The sequence below is a fragment of the Curcuma longa genome, chromosome 16, assembly GCF_044706935.1.
Source record: "Curcuma longa cultivar G26 ecotype Majalengka, Jawa Barat chromosome 16, ITB_CL_G26_1.1, whole genome shotgun sequence".
Taxonomy (NCBI): domain Eukaryota; kingdom Viridiplantae; phylum Streptophyta; class Magnoliopsida; order Zingiberales; family Zingiberaceae; genus Curcuma; species Curcuma longa.
Window position 1 is genome coordinate 7,271,795 of NC_133876.1, and position 22,645 is coordinate 7,294,439.

General features: G+C 34.2%; 1 protein-coding gene and 1 pseudogene across 1 annotated transcript; one reads left to right on the plus strand and one right to left on the minus strand.

Annotated features, from left to right (window-relative positions):
• Positions 1-2,248: 2,248 nt before the first annotated feature.
• On the minus strand, positions 2,249-5,095 carry LOC141848029 (uncharacterized). The gene is made up of 5 exons (XM_074736142.1): positions 4,823-5,095; positions 3,167-3,203; positions 2,979-3,100; positions 2,811-2,874; positions 2,249-2,468 (listed from the first exon to the last, which is right to left on the minus strand). Exons 1-4 carry the CDS (start codon positions 5,045-5,047, stop codon positions 2,812-2,814), a joined length of 447 nt encoding a protein of 148 aa, XP_074592243.1. The 5' UTR covers positions 5,048-5,095; the 3' UTR covers positions 2,249-2,468; position 2,811.
• Positions 5,096-8,532: 3,437 nt separating this feature from the next.
• Positions 8,533-21,208, plus strand: LOC141846934 (uncharacterized; annotated as a pseudogene).
• The last annotated feature ends 1,437 nt before the right edge of the window (positions 21,209-22,645 follow it).

Below are 22,645 nucleotides of genomic sequence, written 5' to 3' on the forward strand. Positions count from 1 at the left end.
GGTTTCATGTCATTTTTTGGATTTTATTAAAAAAACTTGAAAATTCGCCTTAAATCCTGTAATATTGAATCCCAAAAGCTACCTATTTTTTTAATTAAAAAATGACTTTTTGAGGTGGTTTAGTTCGATTTTTTGATATATTAGTTTCTTTGTCCATCTCTATTATTAGCCATTGTCATGTTAAAATTATTGAAAAGCAATTTTACCCATCCAATATTTGAATAGATAAATATATATTTAGAATTTTTTGAAAGAATAATAATACCAATATAGTTTCTACCAACCAATCGGTTCTCCATGTTTGATAAAATTCTATCCGTATCTTGTGTAAATAATTCATAACAACCGACAGATGAGTCCAATTTTCAGAACTATGCTCATGAGCCAATTATTACATTTGACATAAGTTATGGTACGATCAATCCTTTTTTGAGCGACACCTAAAATTAATAGTGTAGTAAAGTGGAGTATAAAATAAAATCACATTAGATATAATACTTTGATGGGTGTTCAAGGTTAAACAAATAAATAAATAAAATAATACTACCATAAGGGAATAATTAAGTTTAACTAATCCTGATTTGGTAAATAATATGGGCAGATTCAAAGATGATTTTTTTTTTGTCTATATAAGTTAAAATTAATTAAGTTCTTTGAAATTTTATGGCTATTGAGTTAAGTCGAATGAAGCTGAAGATGTTAGGGATATAATGTTGTATAGAGTTAAAATTAATTTGTCATAATTATTGTGATATAATGTTGTATAGAGTTGATTTGAGAGATCTGTATATTCCTCATCAAATTGTTGTGGTTAAGGCATGTAGCCGAGATGCCTGTTGATGTTGATGCTTGAACCATAAGCTTCTCTTTTACTTTAAGTTTGTTGTCGGATATTGTTGAGAACGACTTTCATCATTTGAGTTATGGGCTCATTTATATTTGTTTGGAAAGAAATAAACAAATTTGAATTTCTAACACTCGATAATTACAAGTGTGCTAAGGTTAATTAGCTAAGAATTGACAACGTCTATTTATATTGTTGAAACTCAAATGCGCCCATAAATAAAAATTTTGATATATGATTATTTATTTAAGAACAATAAAATCATAATCTCACATGGGTTTTCGACCCTAGTCTAATGGTAGTTGCTTGGTGCCAAATATTGAGATGCTCTAGCATTTGTTCCATGCACAAGCATGGGAACATTAACTCATTCTTGCTTGATGATGGGACGAGTTGCTTAAGTTTTTTCACAAGCTGTAGGTTATTTTTGAAGCAAAAGAAATATAATAGCTCTTATTTGCCCTTGCATTCCTACTTCTTCCTTGAAGCCTTTCTTTTTAGTATACATCCATTTCTATCACGGGTGAGGGCTTAAGGAGACTTGGCGTCTCTTCCTCGTGTCTCCGCGCCTTAATGATAACAAAAGATTCGTATACCAATATCTATATACATGGAGCTAGATCACTTGATCATCACTTGAGAGAAGGGGCCAACTTTCATAGACCGAGGTGTCTTGCAAAATAGTTTTGAATAAACTTTTGAGATGATTTGAGTCGAGTTTGACTTGTGGGAATGCCATTATTGCAAGGAATGAATATTGGAACAAGGGTCACACAACTTTCTTCCAAATCTTCCAACCAAATTGTATCTTTTATCCATCTTGATTGGTTAGCAGGAAAGTACTTATTTTGATACGTTAAAATCGTCATCATGCATCAAACTATAGAATGCATATATTTTGATTCGTTAATCGTCATCATGCATCAAACTATAGAATGGATATTTTTTTAAAATTGTATTCACACATTGTGTTGATCTGAAACAGAAGTGATCAAATTATTTGAAAGAATTAAAGGGAATTATTTCCCTGCCTTTCATTTTCTGTGTTTGTTTTTGATGAAAATACCCGGTTCGGATCCGGGTAACTCTAAGCGGTGGATTGGACTGTAGAGGTCAGCCTGTCAATTCAGGACTGTGACTATTTCCAAATTTACGCAGTGGGCAAATGGGAGAGAGCCGTCGTCCATCTCCAAAATTAATCGGCACTGTATGACTGACTCTGTTTTTCTATTGGAATTTTTTCCACCTTACATTCCTTTACTTCTGGTGGAAGGTAGGTTGGTTGATCGACCCAAATTCATAGCACCAGTTCTTTCACCGTGGTATCCAAATCCACTTCCTTTCTCTCTCGAGAGATAAACAGAACCCAAGTAAATATAGTGGAAAGTGAAATTTGAGTTTCATAACCCTTTTCCCTCTTATAGCGGTCTTAAACAATTAAGTCTTAATCATTTCTATATAAAACAAAATAAACAAAAGAACAGAGTCGTTAGCAGTTGTTTATGCAAAGCTATGGATGATACTCAATAGGGTAACCTTCGTTTTGGAGCATTTTGATGGTGTAGATTCTGTTGCTCGACCTTGGCTCAGCTGGATTAGCAGCTTTGAATGGAGAATGTAGCCACTGCATATAACATTCATGTTCATGTTCACTTGAAAAAAAAACAAAGGAAATCCTTTTTAAAGTTGTTTGAACTGCTTTAGTCACTTGAAACTAGTGAACTGAAGACCACCATCACTTTACAGCTCAATCAGATAATGGATGGACATAAATCTTCCTTTCTAGTTAAAAAACATTTAGTTCCTGTGGAACAGTCTTGCCTAAAAGTATCTAATGAAAGATAAATTGATTTTTTTTTTTTTATATTGCTGATCAATTTGTTGACATATAGGCCTTTGAACATCGAAGAGAGATAAAGAGCAACTGAGTCTTTGGTATGATGAGATGAAAAAAGGTTTACAGTACCTCAAAAATTTTCTGGGCTGTCATCTAGTTGCTTCTCGTCTTCTATGTCAACCTCAAGGATTTCCTACTTGGACACAACGATGTAGTTTTGGAATTTAAGATCCTGGAAAAGTAGATGCCATATGGAGATGAATATTGTGACGGAGATGAATATTGTGACGAACATACCGGGATTCGGTTTTTAAGATAGTTACTAATCCGATCTAACACTGTGCTTCTCTTGTGCCAAAATCTGCCCTTCAGCCTAATCTTCACAAAAGGGCCATCTAGTTCCGCAAGATCGACTTCACCTGATGAGTTTTATGAGTCACTCACACTGTATGAAACATACACTGCCCGTATAATTTCGTCCTCACCTGTTATACCAACTGATGCATCGAAGAGCTGGCCAAACTGAAAAATGTTGAAACAAAGAGAAGTGTTGGACATAGTTTTAGTTCTACAATTACTCAAAGAAGGAAACATATTCTGCATAATGTAATTAAACAAACTTAGCAAAAAAATTTATCTAAAACCTAATTAACCATCACTCAAACAAGTATTACAAGAATATAAATAGATGAAGAAGAAAAATTCACTTTGCCCCCTTCCAAGTTTGCTAACTTTTGCATTTCGCCTTGCAAAAGTTGAAAAATTAGAGTCGTACCATTACCCCCAAACATCACAACGTAAAGATAATGATCAATAACCAATTATTATTGAAGGTTATTATTGCAACAAAAAGTGGAATCCATCACCCCAGTAGCTCCACACGGTCGATTTCACGATCATCTGTGAGGATATAAATCGAGAAGTTGCAGTTGACCACTACAAGGGAGGGTATTGTCTTGGCTCCATCGAGATTCGACCCTTGCCCACTGCAGCAAGTCTGTCCTGCAGTAACCAACCCAACCATGTCCCGAGGACATTAAAAGCTATTATTGCACCAAGGTAGAAATGGCATAATTTTACCGTTGACCATCTAATTGACCTAATAATATCAAGACAATAGACAGAATGGTAGGTTTTGCAAAAAAAATTGAAAATTGAAAATTTTGCCTTTGATAAATTATGGTTTACCCCATAATGTTTGCAAAGTCATGGTATTTTTACCTTTAAACATCACAAAGTTAAGATAATTATCAAAGACGAATTGTTATTGAAGGCTATTACTGCAACAAGGTAAAGATGGTATAGTTTTACCATTGAGCATCATTCTGACCTAACGATGCCAAGGCAAAGGGGCAAAGTCGTAGGGCTTCACAAAGGCCAAAGCTAAGGGTATTTGTAAATTATCAAATTCTAGGAGGTGAAATACAAAAATATGTAAACTCCGGAATGACAAAGTGAGATTTTATCTAAATAATATTGCACCCATTCCCAAAGTTATATACGCTACTTAGTAGATCAGATATAACTCAAATTCACTTTGAACTATCACTTGTGCCATTGCCTTGTTCACTTCTGAACGCCCACTATAGTCCTCCTCTCTGTATCTGTGGTAAAAATCAACACTCAGGATATCTACACTCCAAATGGAAACACATACTCAATCGACAACTGATATATGTATTGTCAAGGTGTAAAAATTTATAGAAATAAAGGGGTCGAACACCTGGATTAGAACAACATAGATAGTTACTAAACTGTGTTATTAGCTGTCTCAGGCTCCTTTCAAAAAGAAAAGTTTTGAAATTGTGAAATAAAGTTCATCCAGTGATCATGGTAAACTCCGAAGTTCAAACGAGCTGTTCTTATAACTGAGCCACCTCATATCACTACCAGCATACCCTAGAATGGGCAGCTTACAAGAATTGCCAAAACAGCCTACTTTTCGGAGCAGGGCTATAAGAATCCAGGCCTCGGAATCACAGTAAACTAACAAACAGACTGTTTATACGATTGAATCACCACATCCACCAAACCCTAAAATGGCTCGAATCACTAGATTTGCAGAAAGAACATGTACTTTTGGGGACAAAAGCTAATAGAATCTGCTTAATCGAACAGCATTTGGTGGAAGAGATACTTGCCTCAGATCTGGCATCGACCAGGACCTGCCTTATGTTCTCCTCGGTCAGATCGAGAGGGGAGAGTGCGGCTGAGATGGCCAAGGGACGCCATCTCGGGCAGAGCGCCGTCGATCTTGATAGCCGGAAGCTTCGATTTCTCTTCGGCAATAACAGGATCGCTCGTTTGCAGGGTTTTGGGAGGGCGAAGAGAGAGGAAAGAGGAGGCGCGAAAGCTGGGGAACGCATCGGCGCCGCCTTCGTCGAGGCCGTGACGGCGATGACGAACGGAAGAGAGAGCCAGGGAACGTCCAGCGTGGGTCGTCATCTTATCCTTATGGACTTCTTATGGATGATCCGATAATGTCGACCGATAACCCGATAAAGAAAAATAAGATCCGAAATTCTAATCTATGTATTAATCATATAGGCACCCCTCTTTTTCCAAATTACCAAAAGGCCCCTTCACGGGTAACATACCCAAAATGTCCCCACTGGAATCTTGACCAAATTCCATGTAAGAGATAAACATGAAATTAAAAGGATGTACACCATTGATTGATCGATACCGATGAAGAACAATTCACGATACGATGAAAGAATACTTCATACGATGTTTAATGTTGTTGGTGATGGAAAGGTATTATCGCTTTGTTTCCTTCAAAAATGAAAGTAGAGATAGTTGTAAATTTGATAACTTCAATTATATCATCTTATTACTATCATCTTTACAAGTATCTTGTTATTGTTATTGTTGTTCAATGAATTCTTTTATTTTCGTTTGTAGAGGTTGTAACTCTTTTACGGCATGAACTAATACCACTATAGTGTCATTTTATAATTTCTTTGATTCTTTTTATAATTTTTATCCAATTATTAGTGTTTGAGTTTCTAAAAAATCAAGAGCAGAGTAAATTGAGATAAATATTATATTATATTCTAAATCATCTTTATTTTTTTATATGTTTGATAGTGTTGATTATATATATAATTTTATTATTTAATAAATTATAATATTTGATAAATTTATTATTGGATATATGATATAAGTCAAAATAATTTTGATAAATTCAATATTAAATAAATAAAAAGATAAAATACGATCCAGGAGTAATTAGAAGAGTTAAATAAGATTAATAAATCTAATGAATTAAAAGTAAAATAATTCCACGTTATAAAATTCAATACATATATATTTAAAAAGTAATTTTAATAAAAAGATAGAATACTCTAAAATTTAAGATAAATATATTGAAAAATTAATTTTAATAGATAAGTAAAATAAGTTTGCATTAAAAATTGTAAAATAAATAAGTTAATTTATATTAAACCATATCATTAATATCATAAAAATATTATTAAATAAAAATTATAAAAAACTTTAAAATAAAATAAATATGAAAGAATTGGCTGTTCAACTATCTTCGTTGATTCATTAGGGATCCAATTCTTAACCAAACCGTTGAACCAGATCAACGAGTAATCGATCCATTAAATCATTAACTGACCCGATCAGGGTGGGCAGATCTAACTGATAATGTCATTATATTTACTTTATTTTTAATAATTTATTTTTTTTTTACATACGAACCTTTTTTGTCTTTAAGCTTCTAAGTTAGAACCAAAATGTTTTAAATATTATATTATCTTGTTACATAATTTAAATATCTTATAAACAAAACGAATTTCATAGGTGTTAAATGTAAAATAACGTGATAAATTTGGAACAAACTAAATTTTAAATAGGAAAAATTAAAATTTAAAATAAATGTAAAAATTGCAATAAAAAAAATTCGTTACAAAATACAACTTAATTACTAAATTCAAATAAAGGGGCCAAATCAGGAAAATCATAAAACTACAGGGGCCATTTTTCGCAACTAATTATTAGGTTAACTGTTCTTAAATTAAAACACTGCTACACCGCCTCGAAATATTTGTCCGCCATTTTCTCCAAATTTGAAATTTTGAACGGGCGGAAAATTTCCCACCCCCGTTCACGGCGGTGATTGCAAACCACTACTACTTCTTCCTCGGCTCGATCAACGGCAGTTCCGAGAGTCCCGTCACCGCCTCTGATTGTTTTAAACCGAAACCCTGCCTCCCTGCATTTCCCGATCGCCGGCCCCCGATCGCCTGCAGAACGAAGGATTCTTTGGGGGTGAGAAACGTCGATCGCTGTGAAAATCCTTTCCTTCTCTTTTGAACCTTTTGGTTTTGTTGTTCTTGAGATATGTAGATCTGATTTTGTTTCCCTTCCTGAAGGAGGAATCTGTAGATTTGGTTTTGTTTCGAGGAACGAACTTGCCGATCCGTTTTGGTTTCGATGTTTTAAGCGTGGAGTCTGATTTTTAGTAAGAAATCTCGTTACTCCTAATACATGTCTACCTCGTGATAATGTTCAGCTCGTCTTTGCCAATGGCGCAGGGTTTATCCTCATTTGGGAATCATTAGGAAAAGAAGGAAAAACAACGAAGCTGACGGCTGTATTGGCAAGAATACGACCGTAGGTTAGTGACTACGTTTTTATCCGCCCAGTTTTTGGTTACGCATTTCCTTGTTTAATGAAGCGATGGTCGGTAATTGAAGAAGAAAATAATTCGAGTGTTTCCTAAAAACTAAAATGTTAAGGATTCTTAGGGTATTCTGGATATTCGACAATGAAGGAAGAAGTGAATACATTGCCTGTCTTGGTAAGAATTAGGGCAACTCCAACCCATCCCCAAAAACCCAAATTTAGTGTAATTTTTACACCAATTCCCTCCAACCAATACCCCAAACCACATCACCAAATTTGGTGATGCTACAGTACATCACCAAATTTGGTGATGCACTGTAGCATCACCAAATTTGGTGATGCCATTTTTTTATTTATTTTTTGTTATATAATTAAATATAAATATAAAATAATATATATTATTGTATTTAAAAATAAATATAATATATATTATTAAATATCATAAATAAAAATAAATTTATAATTATTATTTTAATTATTAATTATTTATTATAAATATATTATTAATTATTTATTATAAATATATTATTTATTATAAATATAAATTAAATGTATATAACACCATATAAATTAAATATAAATAAAATATTAATTTTAAATATAATAATTATCATAAATTAATTATTAAATTAAAATATATATCGATAATTAAATTATGAATAAATGAATAAAAATAAATAAAATATTCTAAAGAATATTCCTTTTTGGTGTAAAATGGTGTGAGTGGGTTGGAGTTGAAATAGTGTTTGGTGTTGAAATTGCACCATTTTGGTGTGAAAATGACACCAAATTTGGTGATATGGGTTGGAGATGGTCTTAGATCATACAAAAAAAAATCCAAATATTTCGTTTTGGTTCTTCCATTGGTTGGGCTTACCATGGTTGTAGTCCCATTAAATCGTTTTCCCCTTTAGCCGTTTAACCTTTTTTTTTTGTTGTTAGTTGCACATATATTAGGCTAAGATTGATGGTACCTTCATGGAAGATCGATGGATGATCTACTGAAATGTTTTGAGCGTTCAAGGATGGTCGGCGTAGTCCTAAAAGTTATTTAAAGCTATAAAAAGAGGTTTAGGACTTGATATTAACTTGTAGAAGAATAGTGACGTGGGAATATTTTTACATAGCTAATTTAGATGGATTCAAAACTTCTTGTTTTCTGATGTAGTAATTCTGTTGAAATAGGCTTTTTTTTTTGTTCTGTCATTAAAAAAGAATGCCAGAGGTGAGTGAAGGGATGGATCAAACTTCATCTGGAAATGTTGCTGGTGGGTTTTGGATTTGGAGACCTGCTTATCGGACAGGTTTAAGAAGATCCAGATTAAGCCATCTCCAGAATTTTGTGACCCCAACTGATAACAAGGAGAATATTCCCCCAACAAGTACAAGGCGGTCAGTTAGGCAAAGGAAGAGTCCGCTGCCATATTGGTATCCTCGAACTCCTCTCCGTGATATCACAGTTGTTGTCAATGTAAGAACATCTGCCTCTATACTAAATTTGCCTTATAGAAATATCCTTGATTTTATAAGTATACTTGTTCATTCTTACAAGTATTATCTGATGGAAGTATCATTTTATCCAATCCTGCTACACAGGGATTATTTGCCGTAATTTACCTTCTAGCATTTGTGTTTTTTGTTCTTTCATCATTTATTGTTATTAACCCTCTCTTTTAGCTTGCATGATTACTTTATTTCTTGTTGTCAGATATTGCTTCTGCAATTTAATTATTAGCCTCAATGGATGCAGGTGACATCTGTTTCGTTTCAAACCCTGTAATCACCCAACAAGTGATAGATATAAAATAAGTGAGGTGAGAAATGAAAGACAAGAAATTTAAGGGAAAATTTTACCCAATGTCCTTGTCAATGGCCCAATCGTAGTTGTTCTTGAAGGCAGCAGATAATCTCCAGTGGATACAGGTGAGATCTGTTGCGTTTCAAATCCTGTAATCACCGGAGAAATGGAAATAACCCCAGTTCCACTTGTCTTACAAAAGGTGTAATTGTTTTCTTCGAGTATTCTGTCTTTATTGTTCTCATATAATCTCTTTTATTATTTAATGTAACTGAAAGTGGGATCCGGAAGATTATGTAACTATTAGTTATGTTGCTTAAGTAGAGTTCATTCAATCATGCCATAGTTAATTGAAGTTTATCGTTGTTATGATACCAAAATCGGATCGACTCTTTAGGAAATTGAAGAAAACAATTCAAGATTCTGCTTAGAACTGTTTTCCCTCCAAAGAGATTTATTGCGGAAACAAGCTTACAAATTTTTCTCACTTACAGGCTTACTTTGGATTAGATCACTTGGTGTTGCTCAAGTGACTAAAATCGATTATACAACACACCTTATATAGGCTAGCGAAGATGGTGATAAGTATGAAGCGGGTGCTCATTGGGCCCCATCAGTCCTTCATTATTATCACTCTTCATTAACCTTTACATTGCTTAATGATTAAAAAACTACAGTTATGACGCACTTTGAGCGGCTCCCTAAGGCTCAACTCATAGTGCCAGCGAATAAAGCAAACAACTCACATAATGCCAGCAAATAACTTACATAAAGTAGGATATGAAGGACGATTTGATTCCTTGTCTTATTAGATGTCGTCCTTTACAACATTTTTGAGCTCCACCATGCTTCACGAGTGGATCTACTTTATCTCAGAGCTTATCCTCTTTATTCTTTCGACGAGGTTCCAAAGATCTCGTCTGTTTTGCTTTAACTCTGGTAATTGCCTTTACTAATAATTTAAATCACTGTCTTGAGGCCTTTGAGAACCTTGAGGGAATAAGTCCCACCTTCCACCCTCCATGTGTGCTCGGTGTCCGAAGTCGACTTCCTTCATTTGAAAAATCATTTTCAGCTCATGTAAGTTGGAAAGAACATTCTGTATAACTTTCTCTTCAATACCAGCCATCTTTCTCTTTTTGTCATGTTCTTCTTTACATAGAATTCCCCTTGAAGTTTCACAAATTAAGTCTTTATATTGCGTCAATAAGGGATATTTGGCGGAGGTTGAGGCTTCTTCTTGTTGATCAATAGTAGATTTCTCCGTAAGGAATTGCTACGATTTTTGGCTTAGTAATTAACCTGGACAAGGTGTCAGCAAATAAATTTAACTTTCTATTTATATGTTCAAAGTGTACCTTTATCCCGGTGTTGGTAATAAAATTTGTGAAAGCTAGCCATCTAACCCTTGAGGGTTTATTTCTTGCAGTCTTATTATAGAAAGAAATTATCGCCTGACAATCTGTCCTAAGTGTAATTTCATCCTTATTTAGGAAATGTATTTTTAATGCTGTCATAGTTTCTATTGCTGTAAATATTTCAGCATCAATCACTGATTTTACACTGGAAAATTTTCCATGCGCGTAAGTACAAATTTTCTCAGAATTTTTGGAATCATACTTGTTTTTCTTCCATTTACAGACTCCTCCCCAACCGGTCATTGATCCATCTGTCTCAAGTATGATATATGCCCCTTCTGGTGGTATATCAAGATCAGGCAAAATTTTAACTTGCTCCTTAATTTGTCTGACTAACTCCCAATCAGAAGATTTCATTCTTTTATCCCCATGTATAGAAGTTTTCTCATAAAGGGGACCCAGTTTGGCACTTAGGTTTGGTATGTAGGTTCGGGCATAATTTAAAATCCCTAACCATGACCTGAGCCCTTTCTTTCCTTTGAGTTGTTCTATCTTTAACTTCAGTAATCTTTTTGATTATATGGGGTTGAAGTTTAAGCTTTCCTTCCCCTATCTCAGCCCCTAGAAATTCTATTCGTGGTACTGCTATTTTGCACTTAGTAGGAGATAATACCAGCCCATGCTCTTGGCAGAGATTAAGCATAATTTTCAAGTATTTAATATGCTCTGATTCAGATTGCAAAAAGACTAATATATCATCAATATATACTGCAATAAAATCATCAGTACCTTTGAATACATGATCCATCTTTCTTTGGAATATAGCCGGTGTATTCTTCAATTTGAATGGCATTACCAACCATTCATATAATCCTTGCGGACAAATAAATATTATCCACTCCATAGAATACGGATTCATTGCAATCTGATTAAAACCTAATTTCAAATCAAACTTGGAGTAGATTTTCAAATTACTGACCTTCTTAATTATTGTATTGATTCCTGGGAGACTATACTGGTTCTTGTAAGTATTGTCGTTAAGTGTCCTGTAATTGAACATCATTCTTTCCTTGCCTTTTACCTCTTTACCAGTTTCAGGATCTACTGATGTCCCAGATTGTACAATCATAGTCATGGTCTGATGCCTGTTTTTACTCGGTCTGATTACCTCTAGCTTTAGTAGCTGGTTAACATGCTTTTCAAAAATGGATTTTAATGCAGGAGTTATATGTGAGAGAGGCTTATCTTGTATGATGATGTCTGGGTTGATCAAATCCAGCTTACACACAACCTCGTTCTTGGCCCAGTGTAGTAATGTGTTTTCCCCAATAAATTCCTGTCTTTTTAGCCTTTCTATCAAAGTACCATGCCTCTGGAGTACTTTTGAATTATAAGAATTAGAAACAAAGCATAATTGCTCCTGAATTTCCATATATTTATATTCATCCAGCTGAAGTTCTTCAAGGGCAAAAGCTGCAGTCTGATTAGTTACTATTGAGGTAATATTATTATAGAATGTAACATTGTTTCCCTCAATGCAGACTCCTCCTTTCACACTTCTAATAAAATTACATCCTAATACCATTTGTATTCCTTCACCCAAGGTTATATCAAATGAATAAGTAAATGGTATTCTGAACTTACTTTCACCAATTTTCATGTATCTTCCCTTCAGCTTTAAGTTAGCTGATTGCTTTGAATTTACCCCACTAATCATCACTGTATTAGCACTTTTCTCCAGTGATTTTTCACTGGTATAGATTTTCTATCTATGCAGCATGTTGATGCTCCTATATCAAGTATAACATTAACTGAAAATGGAACAATTTCAAAAATCTCAAAGTGTATCTTTATATTGTAAAGTCTATTGGTCACCCTTCTTTAATGATACTGTCCTTCACTAATCTTTAAAATCATTACTTCCTCCAAGTATACCAATTGCTCTTTACCTTTTCCTTTGTCATGAAGTGTCAGTTGATTTAGATCCTCTTCTAACTCTTTTTCAAGATCTCCTTCCTGACCTTTTCTAAATACTTCTATTTTAATCTGTAATCTCTGGATTTCATATTGCAAATAGGAAATATAGTTGAGCAACTCTGGAACTAATGATTTACCGTTAAATTTTACTGGTGGTGGTGCTTCCACTTTAATTTCCAGCTCCAAATAATAGTCTGCATAAAGTGTACAAACTGTTAATAAACATACCTAGCAGTGTCCTCTAGCTCTCTTACTGGTATTACACCCGCAAAATTTATATCTAATATTTTGAACATTGATTTCAGTATTGAATTCTCAAGTATGTGAACATCTGTATTGTTCTTATGGAATATCTACTTGTACCTGTTGTTGGACTTTCCGAACCGTAAAAATCGTTTTTTGCATTGCGGAAACCCCGGAAGTCTATGCCATCAGATTCGTGCGAAATAAAAATTTTTACAAAATCTTGTTTTACCCTAGATTTACTCTAGATCTACAAGATTAGAGAATTACCCTTGATGCGTATCCCTTCGCTAATCCCGCTCGTCGAAACGGAGTCGGATCTCGAGAGCTACAAGCGTAGGCTCCTCTATGATATCCACACGGACAATATAAGTGGAAAAACCAAAACAAAGGTGTGCTAGCACCTTCACCAAGCTTCGGTCAGTAGAGAAGGAGAGGAAGAAGGGAGGAAAAACTCAAGAGACGAGGAAGAAAAGTGAGTTCACGTTGAATGAAAAAATCACTCTACTTTATGCTCTTGTGGCCGGCCGCATCAAGACACTTCAAAGTTAATTAATCCCATTAAAGTCATTCAAGCCTTAGGTTACAAACTCTTATTGTAACTTCCATGATGTGACATCCATGATGATGTGGAGCATCATTATTGGTCATCTCTTATGCCACCTCATTTTAAAGTCTAATGGTCAAGTCAAGCATTGATCATGAGGTAGTATAAGTCAAGTCAACATAGATGATGATATGACACAAAGTCAAGTCAACATTTATGATGACATGACACAAAGTCATGTCAAACTTGACTCCCAAAGTTCTCCTTCTTAAGTCAAGTCAAACTTGACTTCTAATTTTCCAAAGTTCTCCTTCTGATGGTGAACAAAGGCAAAGGCAAGGGCAAGCCCAAAGGTAACGGAAAGTCCCAAACCAAGGGCAAGACACTGAAGCCTAAAGGAGGGGTTGCTAAGGATGCTATCTGCTTCCACTGCGATCAGACTGAACATTGGAAAAGGAACTGCAAGGTATACTTGGAAGATCTTAAAAAGAAGAGGAGTGAGACTTCTACTTCAGGTATACATGTTATAGAAGTCAATCTTTTTATTTCTTCATCATCTTAAGAAGAAGAGGATGCTATCTGCTTCATCATGGGTATTGGATACCGGATGTGTTACTCACATTTGTACTAATGTGCAGGCGTTGAGAAATAGCGGATTTAGTCAACTTTAGGAGATTAGAAGTCAAGTTTGACTTGACTTAAGAAGGAGAACTTTGGGAGTCAAGTTTGACTTGATTTTGTGCTATGTTATCATAAATGTTGATTTGACTTTGTGCCATGTCATCATCTATGTTGACTTGACTTATGTTACCTCATGGTCAATGCTTGACTTGACCATTAGACTTTGAGGTGAGGTGGCATAAGAGGTGATCAATGATGATGCTCTCCACATCATCATGGATGCCATATCATGGGGGTTACAATAAGAGTTTGTAACCTAAGGCTTGAATGACTTTAATGAGATTAATTAGCCTTGAAGTGTCTTGATGTGGTCGGCCACAAGAGCAGAAAGTAGAGTGGTTTTTCCATTCAATGTGAATTCACTTTTCTTCTTCTTCACTTGAGTTTTTTCTCCCTTCTTCCTTTCCTTCTCTACTGATCGAAGCTTGGTGAAGGTGCTAGCACACCTTTGTTTCGGTTTTCCCATTTATATTGTCCGTGTGGATATCATAAAAGAGCCTACGCTTGTAGCTCTTGAGATCTGACGAGTGGGATTAGCGAAGGGATAGGCATCAAGGGTCAAGGATAACTCTCTAATCTTGTAGATCTAAGATAAAATAAGGTTTTGTAAAAATTTTATTTCGAACGGATCCGGTGGCATGGACTTCTGGGGTTTCCGCAACGTAAAAAGTGATTTTTGCGCTTGGAAAGTCCAACAGCAGGTACAAATAGATATTCTAGAAGAACAATACAGATGTTCACATATCTGGGAATTCAATACTGAAATCAGTGTTCAGAATATTAGATGTAAATTTTGTGGGTGTAATACTAGTAAAAGAGCTAGAGGACACTGCTAGGTATGTTTATTAACAGTTTGTACACCTTGTGCAGACTATTATTTGGAGCTGGAAATTAAAGTGGAAGCACCACCACCAGTAAAATTTGATGGTAAATCATTAATTCCATAATTGCTTAATTACATTTCTTATTTGCAATATGAAATCCAGAGATTGCAGAGTGAAATAGAAGTACTCAGAAAAGGTCAAGAAGGAGATCTTGAAAAGGAGTTAGAAGAAGATCTGAATCAGTTGACACTTCATGACCAAGAAAAAGGCAAAGAGCAATTAGTATATCTGGAGGAAGTAATGATTTCAAAGGTTAGTGAAGGACAGTATCATCAAAAAAGGGTGACCAATAGACTTTACAATATGAAGGTAACCTTTGAGATTCCTGAAGTAGCTCCATTTTCAGTTAATGTTATACTTGATATAGGAGCATCAACATGCTGCATAGATAAAAAAATCAATACCAGAAAAATCACTGGAAAAAAGTGCTAATACAGTGATGATCAGTGGGGTAAATTCAAAGCAATCAGCCAACTTAAAGTTGAAGGGAGGATACATGAAAATTGGTGAAAGTAAGTTTCGAATACCATTTACTTATTCATTTGATATGACCTTGGGTGAAGGAATATACAAATGGTATTAGGATGCAATTTTATTAGAAGTGTGAAAGGAGGTGTCCGCATTGAGGGAAACAATGTTATATTCTATAATAACATTACCTCAATAGTGACTAATCAGACTGCAGCTTTTGCTATTGAAGAACTTCAGCTGGATGAATATGAATATATGGAAATTCAGGAGTAGGTATGCTTTGTTTCTAACCCTTATAATTCAAAAGTGCTACAGAAGCATGGTAATCTGATAGAGAGGCTGAAAAGGTAGGGATTTATTGGGGAAAACCCATTACTACACTGGGCTAAGAACAAGGTCGTATGCAAACTGGATTTGATCAACCCAGACATCACCATACAAGATAAGCCTCTCTCACATATAACTCCTGCATTAAAATCCATTTTTGAAAAGCATGTTAACCAACTGTTGAAGCTAAAGGTAATCAGACCGAGTAAAAGTAGGCATCGGATCATGGTTATGATTGTACAATCTGGGACATCAGTAGATCCTGAAACTGGTAAAGAGGTAAAGGGCAAGGAAAGAATGATGTTCAATTACAGGACACTTAATGATAATACTTACAAGGATCAGTATAGTCTCCTAGGAATCAATACAATAATTAAGAAGGTCAATAATTTGAAAATCTACTCCAAGTTTGATTTGAAATCAGGTTTTCATCAGATTGCAATGGATCCGGATTCTGTGGAGTGGACAACATTTATCTGTCCAAGGTATATAATGGTTGGTAATGCCATTCGGATTAAAGAATGCACCGGCTATATTCCAAAGAAAGATGGATCATGTATTTAAAGGTACTGATGATTTTATTGTAGTATATATTGATGATATATTAGTCTTTTCTGCAGTCTGAATCAGAGCATATTAAACATTTGGAAATTATGCTTAATCTCTGTCAAGAGCATGAGCTGGTATTATCTCCTACTAAATGCAAAATAGCAGTACCACGAATAGAATTTCTATGGAGCTGAGATAGGGGAAGGAAAGCTTAGGCTTCAACCCCATATAATCAAGAAGATTACTGAAGTTAAAGATGAGCACTTCTATACATGGGGATAAAACAATGAAATCTTTTGATTGGGAGTTAGTTAGACAAATTAAAGAGCAGGTTAAAACTTTGTCTGATCTTGATATACCATCAGAAGGGGCATATATCATATTTGAGACAGATGAATGACCGGATAGGGAGGAGTCTGTAAATGGAAAAAAACAAGTATGATCCTAGAAATTCAGAGAAAATTTGTGCTTATGCGCATGAAAAATTTTCCGTGGTAAAATCAGTGATTGATGCTGAAATATTTGTAGCAATGGAAACTATGACAGCATTAAAGATACATTTCCTAGATAAGGATGAAATTATACTTAGGACAGATTGTTAGGCAGTAATTTCTTTTCATAATAAGACTGTAAAAAATAAACCCTCAAGGGTTGATGGCTAGCTTTTACAGATTTTATTATCGGCATCGGGATAAAGGTACATTTTGAACAAATAGATAGAAAGTTAAATTTACTTGCTGACACCTTGTCCAGGTTAATTATTAAGCCAGAAATAGTTGCAGCCCTTACTGAGGAATCTACTATTGATCAACAAGAAGAAGCCTCAGTCTCAGCTAAATATCCCTTATTGACGCAATATGAAGATTTGATTTGTGAAATTTCAAGGGAAATTCTGTGTAAAGAAGAATATGACAAAAGGAGGGAGATAACTGGTATTGAAGAGAAAGCTATACAGAATGTTCTTTCCAGCTTACATGAGCTGAAAATGATTCTTCAAATGAAGGAAGTTGACTTCGAACACCGAACGCACATGGAGGGTGGACGGCGGGACTTATTCCCTCAAGGTTCTCAAAGGCTTCAAGACAGTGATTTAAATTATTGGCGAAGGCAATTACCGGAGACAGACGAGATCTTTGGAACTTCGTCGAAAGAATGAAGAGGATAAGTTCTGAGATAAAGCAGATCCACTCGTGAAGCATGGTGGAGTCCAAAAATGCTGTAAAGGATGACATCTGATAAGGCAAGGAATCAAATCGTCCTTTATATCCTACTTTATGTAAATTATTTGCTGGCATTATGTGAGTTGTTTGCTTTATTCGTTGGCACTATGAGTTGAGCCGCTCAAAGTGCGTCACAGCTGTAGTTTCTTTATCGTTAAGCAATGTAAAGGTTAATGGAGAGTGATAATAATGAAGGATTGATGGGGCCCAATGAGCATCTGCTTCATACTTATCACCATCTTCGCTAGCCTATATAAGGTGTGTTGTGTAATCGATTTTAGTCACTTGAGCAACACCAAGTGATCTAATCCGAAGTAAGCTTGTAAGTGAGAAAAGTTTGTAGGCAGCCTTGAATTGTTTTCTTCAATTTCCTAAAGAGTCGATCCGATTTGTTGTAAGCTGCCTTTTTTATATGGGGCTATAGTTTGATATTATTCATTAGATAAGGTTTTAAATAGGGATAGTAATGGTTAGAGTTTGTGTATTTTTAGGTACTATCCAATATTAAGAAATTATTTTTTTAACCTCATGAATTTTAAAACATGTATGAATTTGTATAAAGGAAAATAAAATAATAAGAGATCTAGTTATATTGAAATCTATAGCAAAAATTAAATGCAAAAGAGTGATGATGAACCGAATGGAAAAGTCATTGTTCTTTTGTACCTTCCACGAATTCGAAAATTTTGCGAAAGAAAAGAGAGTGAGGGGTTGATCTTCTAAAGGAATTAAGATGATAGTCTCTTCATCAATAAGGAGCAAAGAGATTTATCAGAATCCTAATATACGACTAAAAAAGTTAAAGATACTAGAATATGACTGTAACAAGCACTAAATAATCATTATATCAATGTCATTAATGATATATATCAAGATGTGAATATGTAATATAGAAATAATATGAAATATGATCTAAACATATTAATTGCCAATTAGTCCTCCTAATGATTCAAAAGAATCTTGATTATATTTATAATTTTTTTATGTTAAATTGCAGCAGTAAATCATAATAATTTTATTTCAAATCGTTAAAAAATAAATGAAATATTTATGAGTGTTTTGAATTTAAGTATGTACAATATATCAAAATAAAATATTTATATTTATTAACAAATATAGAGCATCGAAGATAAATATAGATTCTCACTAAATGAGTACTTCCTGTAATAAAAGAACTTCCATATTTATAACATGTGCATGAAATACCTTAGGCAACAAGCCCTTGGTGAGTGAATATGTTAAAATGAAATTTGTATTGACGCACTCTATCATCACCTAACGACTTTGATCTTTTTTAACCTCTAGAAATTTGATATCGGTGTATTTTAATTTTGATAAACTATGGTTATCTTTGGCATAAAGTTTTATGATTTTATTATTACAGTTGGTCTTTAATGGTTTGTCGATGCCATCAACGATCATCAATGCGATAATGAAATTTCATGGTTTAATTTCGTGATTGGATGTTTTATAACAAACAACTAACTCCGTCTTTTTAGTAGAAGAGGCTATTAGTATTTGTTTGATATTTTTCCATGATATAGTCATTCCAGAAAGCATGAAGATGTATTTTGAAATGAACCTCCTAGTTTCTAAAGATCTAGCAAAATCGAAGTATCCAATCACCTCCACGTGATTGGGCCTCTGATACATGAACATTTGTTTTTTTATTTTTTGAAAATACCGCATCACTCTTTTTATTGTTTTTTAGTGTACTGGTCCTGTGTTACTTAAGTATTTGTCTAACATCTTAATTATATATGTAATGTCCGAACACATACAAACTTGTGCATATATGAGATTTATCACAATTGACGCATAAGAGAATTGTTGCATCTTTTTTATTTCAAGTTCAAGTTGTGGAAACTATTATAAATTGAATTTGCCACTTTTAGATACGGGCGTGTCACCAGATGCACAGTTTACATACCATACTGAATGAGCATCTATTCAATACAGACTTTTTGTGCACGATCATGATATATCTGTATGCTTAAAACAAAGAGTGTTTCACTATGATCTTTTACTTTTATTATTGTTACAATAATATATTATCTACATACAAAATAAGTATAATACATTTGCTCTCATTGAACAAGATATATATAGCTTGATCAATAGGGTTCTCCTTATAATCAAATGATGTAACTACTTGATCAAATTGTTGATACCATTGACAGGGCATATGTTTTAATGCATAAATGAACTTTTTAAATTTACATTTTAGGCATTTTGAGTCTTCAAACTCAAAGTTCTTTGGTTGCGCCATATATATAGACTCTTTAATGTCATTATTGAGGAATATAGTCCTTATGTCCATCAAGTGTAGTTCTAAATCAAAATTAGTTAAAAGTGTCAAACTTATAATCAATATTTATTTATTGCTCTTCGAGTCTTGTTTGATTTTAAATATCTATTTATAACTAATGAATTTCGTACCTTTAAATAATTTGATAAGTTTTTAAATGTTATTGTCTGTCATAGATTTTAACTCATCCTTCATGGTTTTGATTCACCTCTCAAATTAGAGCATTATTTGACTTTTTAGAAAGATGTAAGATCACTTTCTAACTCAATGTCACAATTATGTTGTTAGAGATAAACATAATCATGAAAAATGAGCTTTTGTTCTTTTGTGGATCGTCTTAAAGACATTTGCTATTGAGGTGGTAGGGGTGCTTACTCATTAATATGAGACAATATATCAATCTCAGTGAGAGTTACTCTAATTGCATTGGAGATGATATGGATATATCTTGGTTCGCTATTCTGAAAGGATATGTAATATTTTTAATGTAGAGTCTGAATATCAACCACTACCTGTTGCACTTGTAGTGACTATAGGAGGATCGCTAATGTTTTTTTCAAAAGATACATCTCTAATCATAATGCACCCACTGTCCCAAATAAACTTGATATTTTCCGTTTCGAAAAAAGTATTATTTGAGGGGTTATAATATTTATATTCCTTAGATTTATTAGGAAATCCCATAAAATGACACTTTACAGTTCTTAGGTTCAATTTTTTTTTCATTAGGGCTTTAAGGCCTAATCTCAGTTGGACAATCCCAAACGTATAAATGTTTAATACTAGACTTATGTTCACATCTTATGAGGTTTTATACTTATTGGTTATGATAATGCATCCAATGATAAGCAGCAATCTTTCTTTCTTTTTTTCTTTTCTTCCTGTTCATCTGAGCATAGTCATGTATGTGATTTCTGTTCGTTTATTTATTCATCTTGTAGGCTTTGGAGAGGAGACGGCTGCGTGCTAGAGCAACGAATGTTCAGCAAAGGAACTTCCAATCTTGAGGAATTGTCTATCGGTAGCCCAGTAGTTGATGATGACCTGAATGCTTATGAACATACTCCTGGTAGTCAAGTTCTTCCTTCTGGTGGTTCTAATACCTCTCTAAGTCCTGCAGATACTCCTCTTAGTCAAGTTCTATCTTCTGAAGAATCTGATACCTCCCCAACTGTTGTAAATACTCCTATTAGTCAAGTTCTCCATTCTGATGTTTCTGATACCCCTCCAAGTCATGCAGATAGAGGCTATTCCTCGGCTACTCCTATTGGGCAAGCCGTGACCACGCCTTCTTCTTCCAACACAGCCACTGCTGAGCATCCTTCGTGCTCGGAATCTGTTTCTAGTCAAAATATCAACAGAAGACCCAAAAACAGTGGAGTATGAGAAGAAGCTGCTGAAAATCATTGAGGAGTTGGAATTAGTTGTGAAGGAGAATTTGAAGAGGACACCCTCTCGACCTGCGCAGAAGTCCACACGCATTCTCATGTCTATGAGATGAGTATAAAACATTTGTTCACGAATGGTTATGCCAGCATCTCTGCTGCCTGCACCGTTTGTGATTCTATCGTTGCTTGGTTTTACCAGTTTAGGGCAATGGTTATGCCAGTGTCTCTGCTGCCTATACCATATCTGATATTCCATTCCCTCTTTTTCGTCATTAGTATCACACGCCTTAGTGAGATACTGAGGGCATTGTACAAATCTGAATGTTCTTGGTGAGCGTTTTCACCAATGTACATATTGCAACAGTTTGTTTTGTCGGTTCGACAAATTTGATTCTCTTAAGGTGCACCTCTTGCTTCTTTTCCGGTGCCGGATGAGGTTTGAAGGTCCCACGATCCTCACGCAACAATGTAGACATGCATTTAATACTTTGATCAGCGTATGCCATTTGATTACTAGTTGTATTCCTACATTGTGTTGTTCCTACTTTATCTTGTTGATCAATGTTTGAACAGCAACTTTGGAAAGTCTGTTCATCTCTAGTGAATTTTTAAAATTTTGCATTTAGAAGAGATGCTGGCCCTTAAATAGAGTATTGCTTTTGTTGTATGGGAATCAGAATTTGGTTAGATAAGTCAAAGCAACTTGTTGATGTTGAAATTGCGATTCAATCTAGTCAGCTTCGACTGTTATTAGACTTTCTGACTGAATGAAATTTTGATTCAGCCAATTGCAAAGGAACTATAAGATTGGTTCCATGACCACAAAGAATTCTGAGTGGTGGCTCACGTATTAAAAAGATACTGTCTCTCAAGTGAAAGATTTTGATGAACTAGAATCATAATTCACGATTGTAAAAGTTTGTTGACAATTTATGTAACTAGAATTTATTACATTTTATTGTAGTCCTATGGTTTAAGTTAATTTTGGCACAATTTGACAAAATCTAAGCTCATTTTAACATAATTTAATAGCCATATTATTTTTTTATTATAATGCTTTATATTTTTGTTGAAGATTTTAAATTCAAGATTGATCTTCTAATGTCATTTCTAGCTAAGCCGCTTGGTCTTTATACAATGTTATTTATAAATTGCTCTTGGAGTTTTGGTGTAATGGTAAAAGATATGATGAATTTTTTAGACAACAAGAGTTCAAATCTCATACAAGGTATATTATATGAAGTTGATTTATCCCTTATGACTTATTTACACTTTTTGTTTTATTTTAATAGTTTATATGAAATTTTCATAAGATCGGATTGATCATGATTTATATAAAATTTTTGTAAAAAGAAAAGACAATATGAATAATGATTGTGCAAAGAAGGAACAAAGTATGGTGAATAATAATAATGAATGAAAGTACTTCAAAGGTGGAATATGTCTTCTCAATTGTTTCACACGGTTGGCTTCATGATTTTTTGTAAGGAGGTAAATTGGAAAGTTATAGTTGGTCATGACGGAAGAGAATATTACTTCGGTTTTGTCAAGATTCGACTCTTGTTCATTTCAATAATT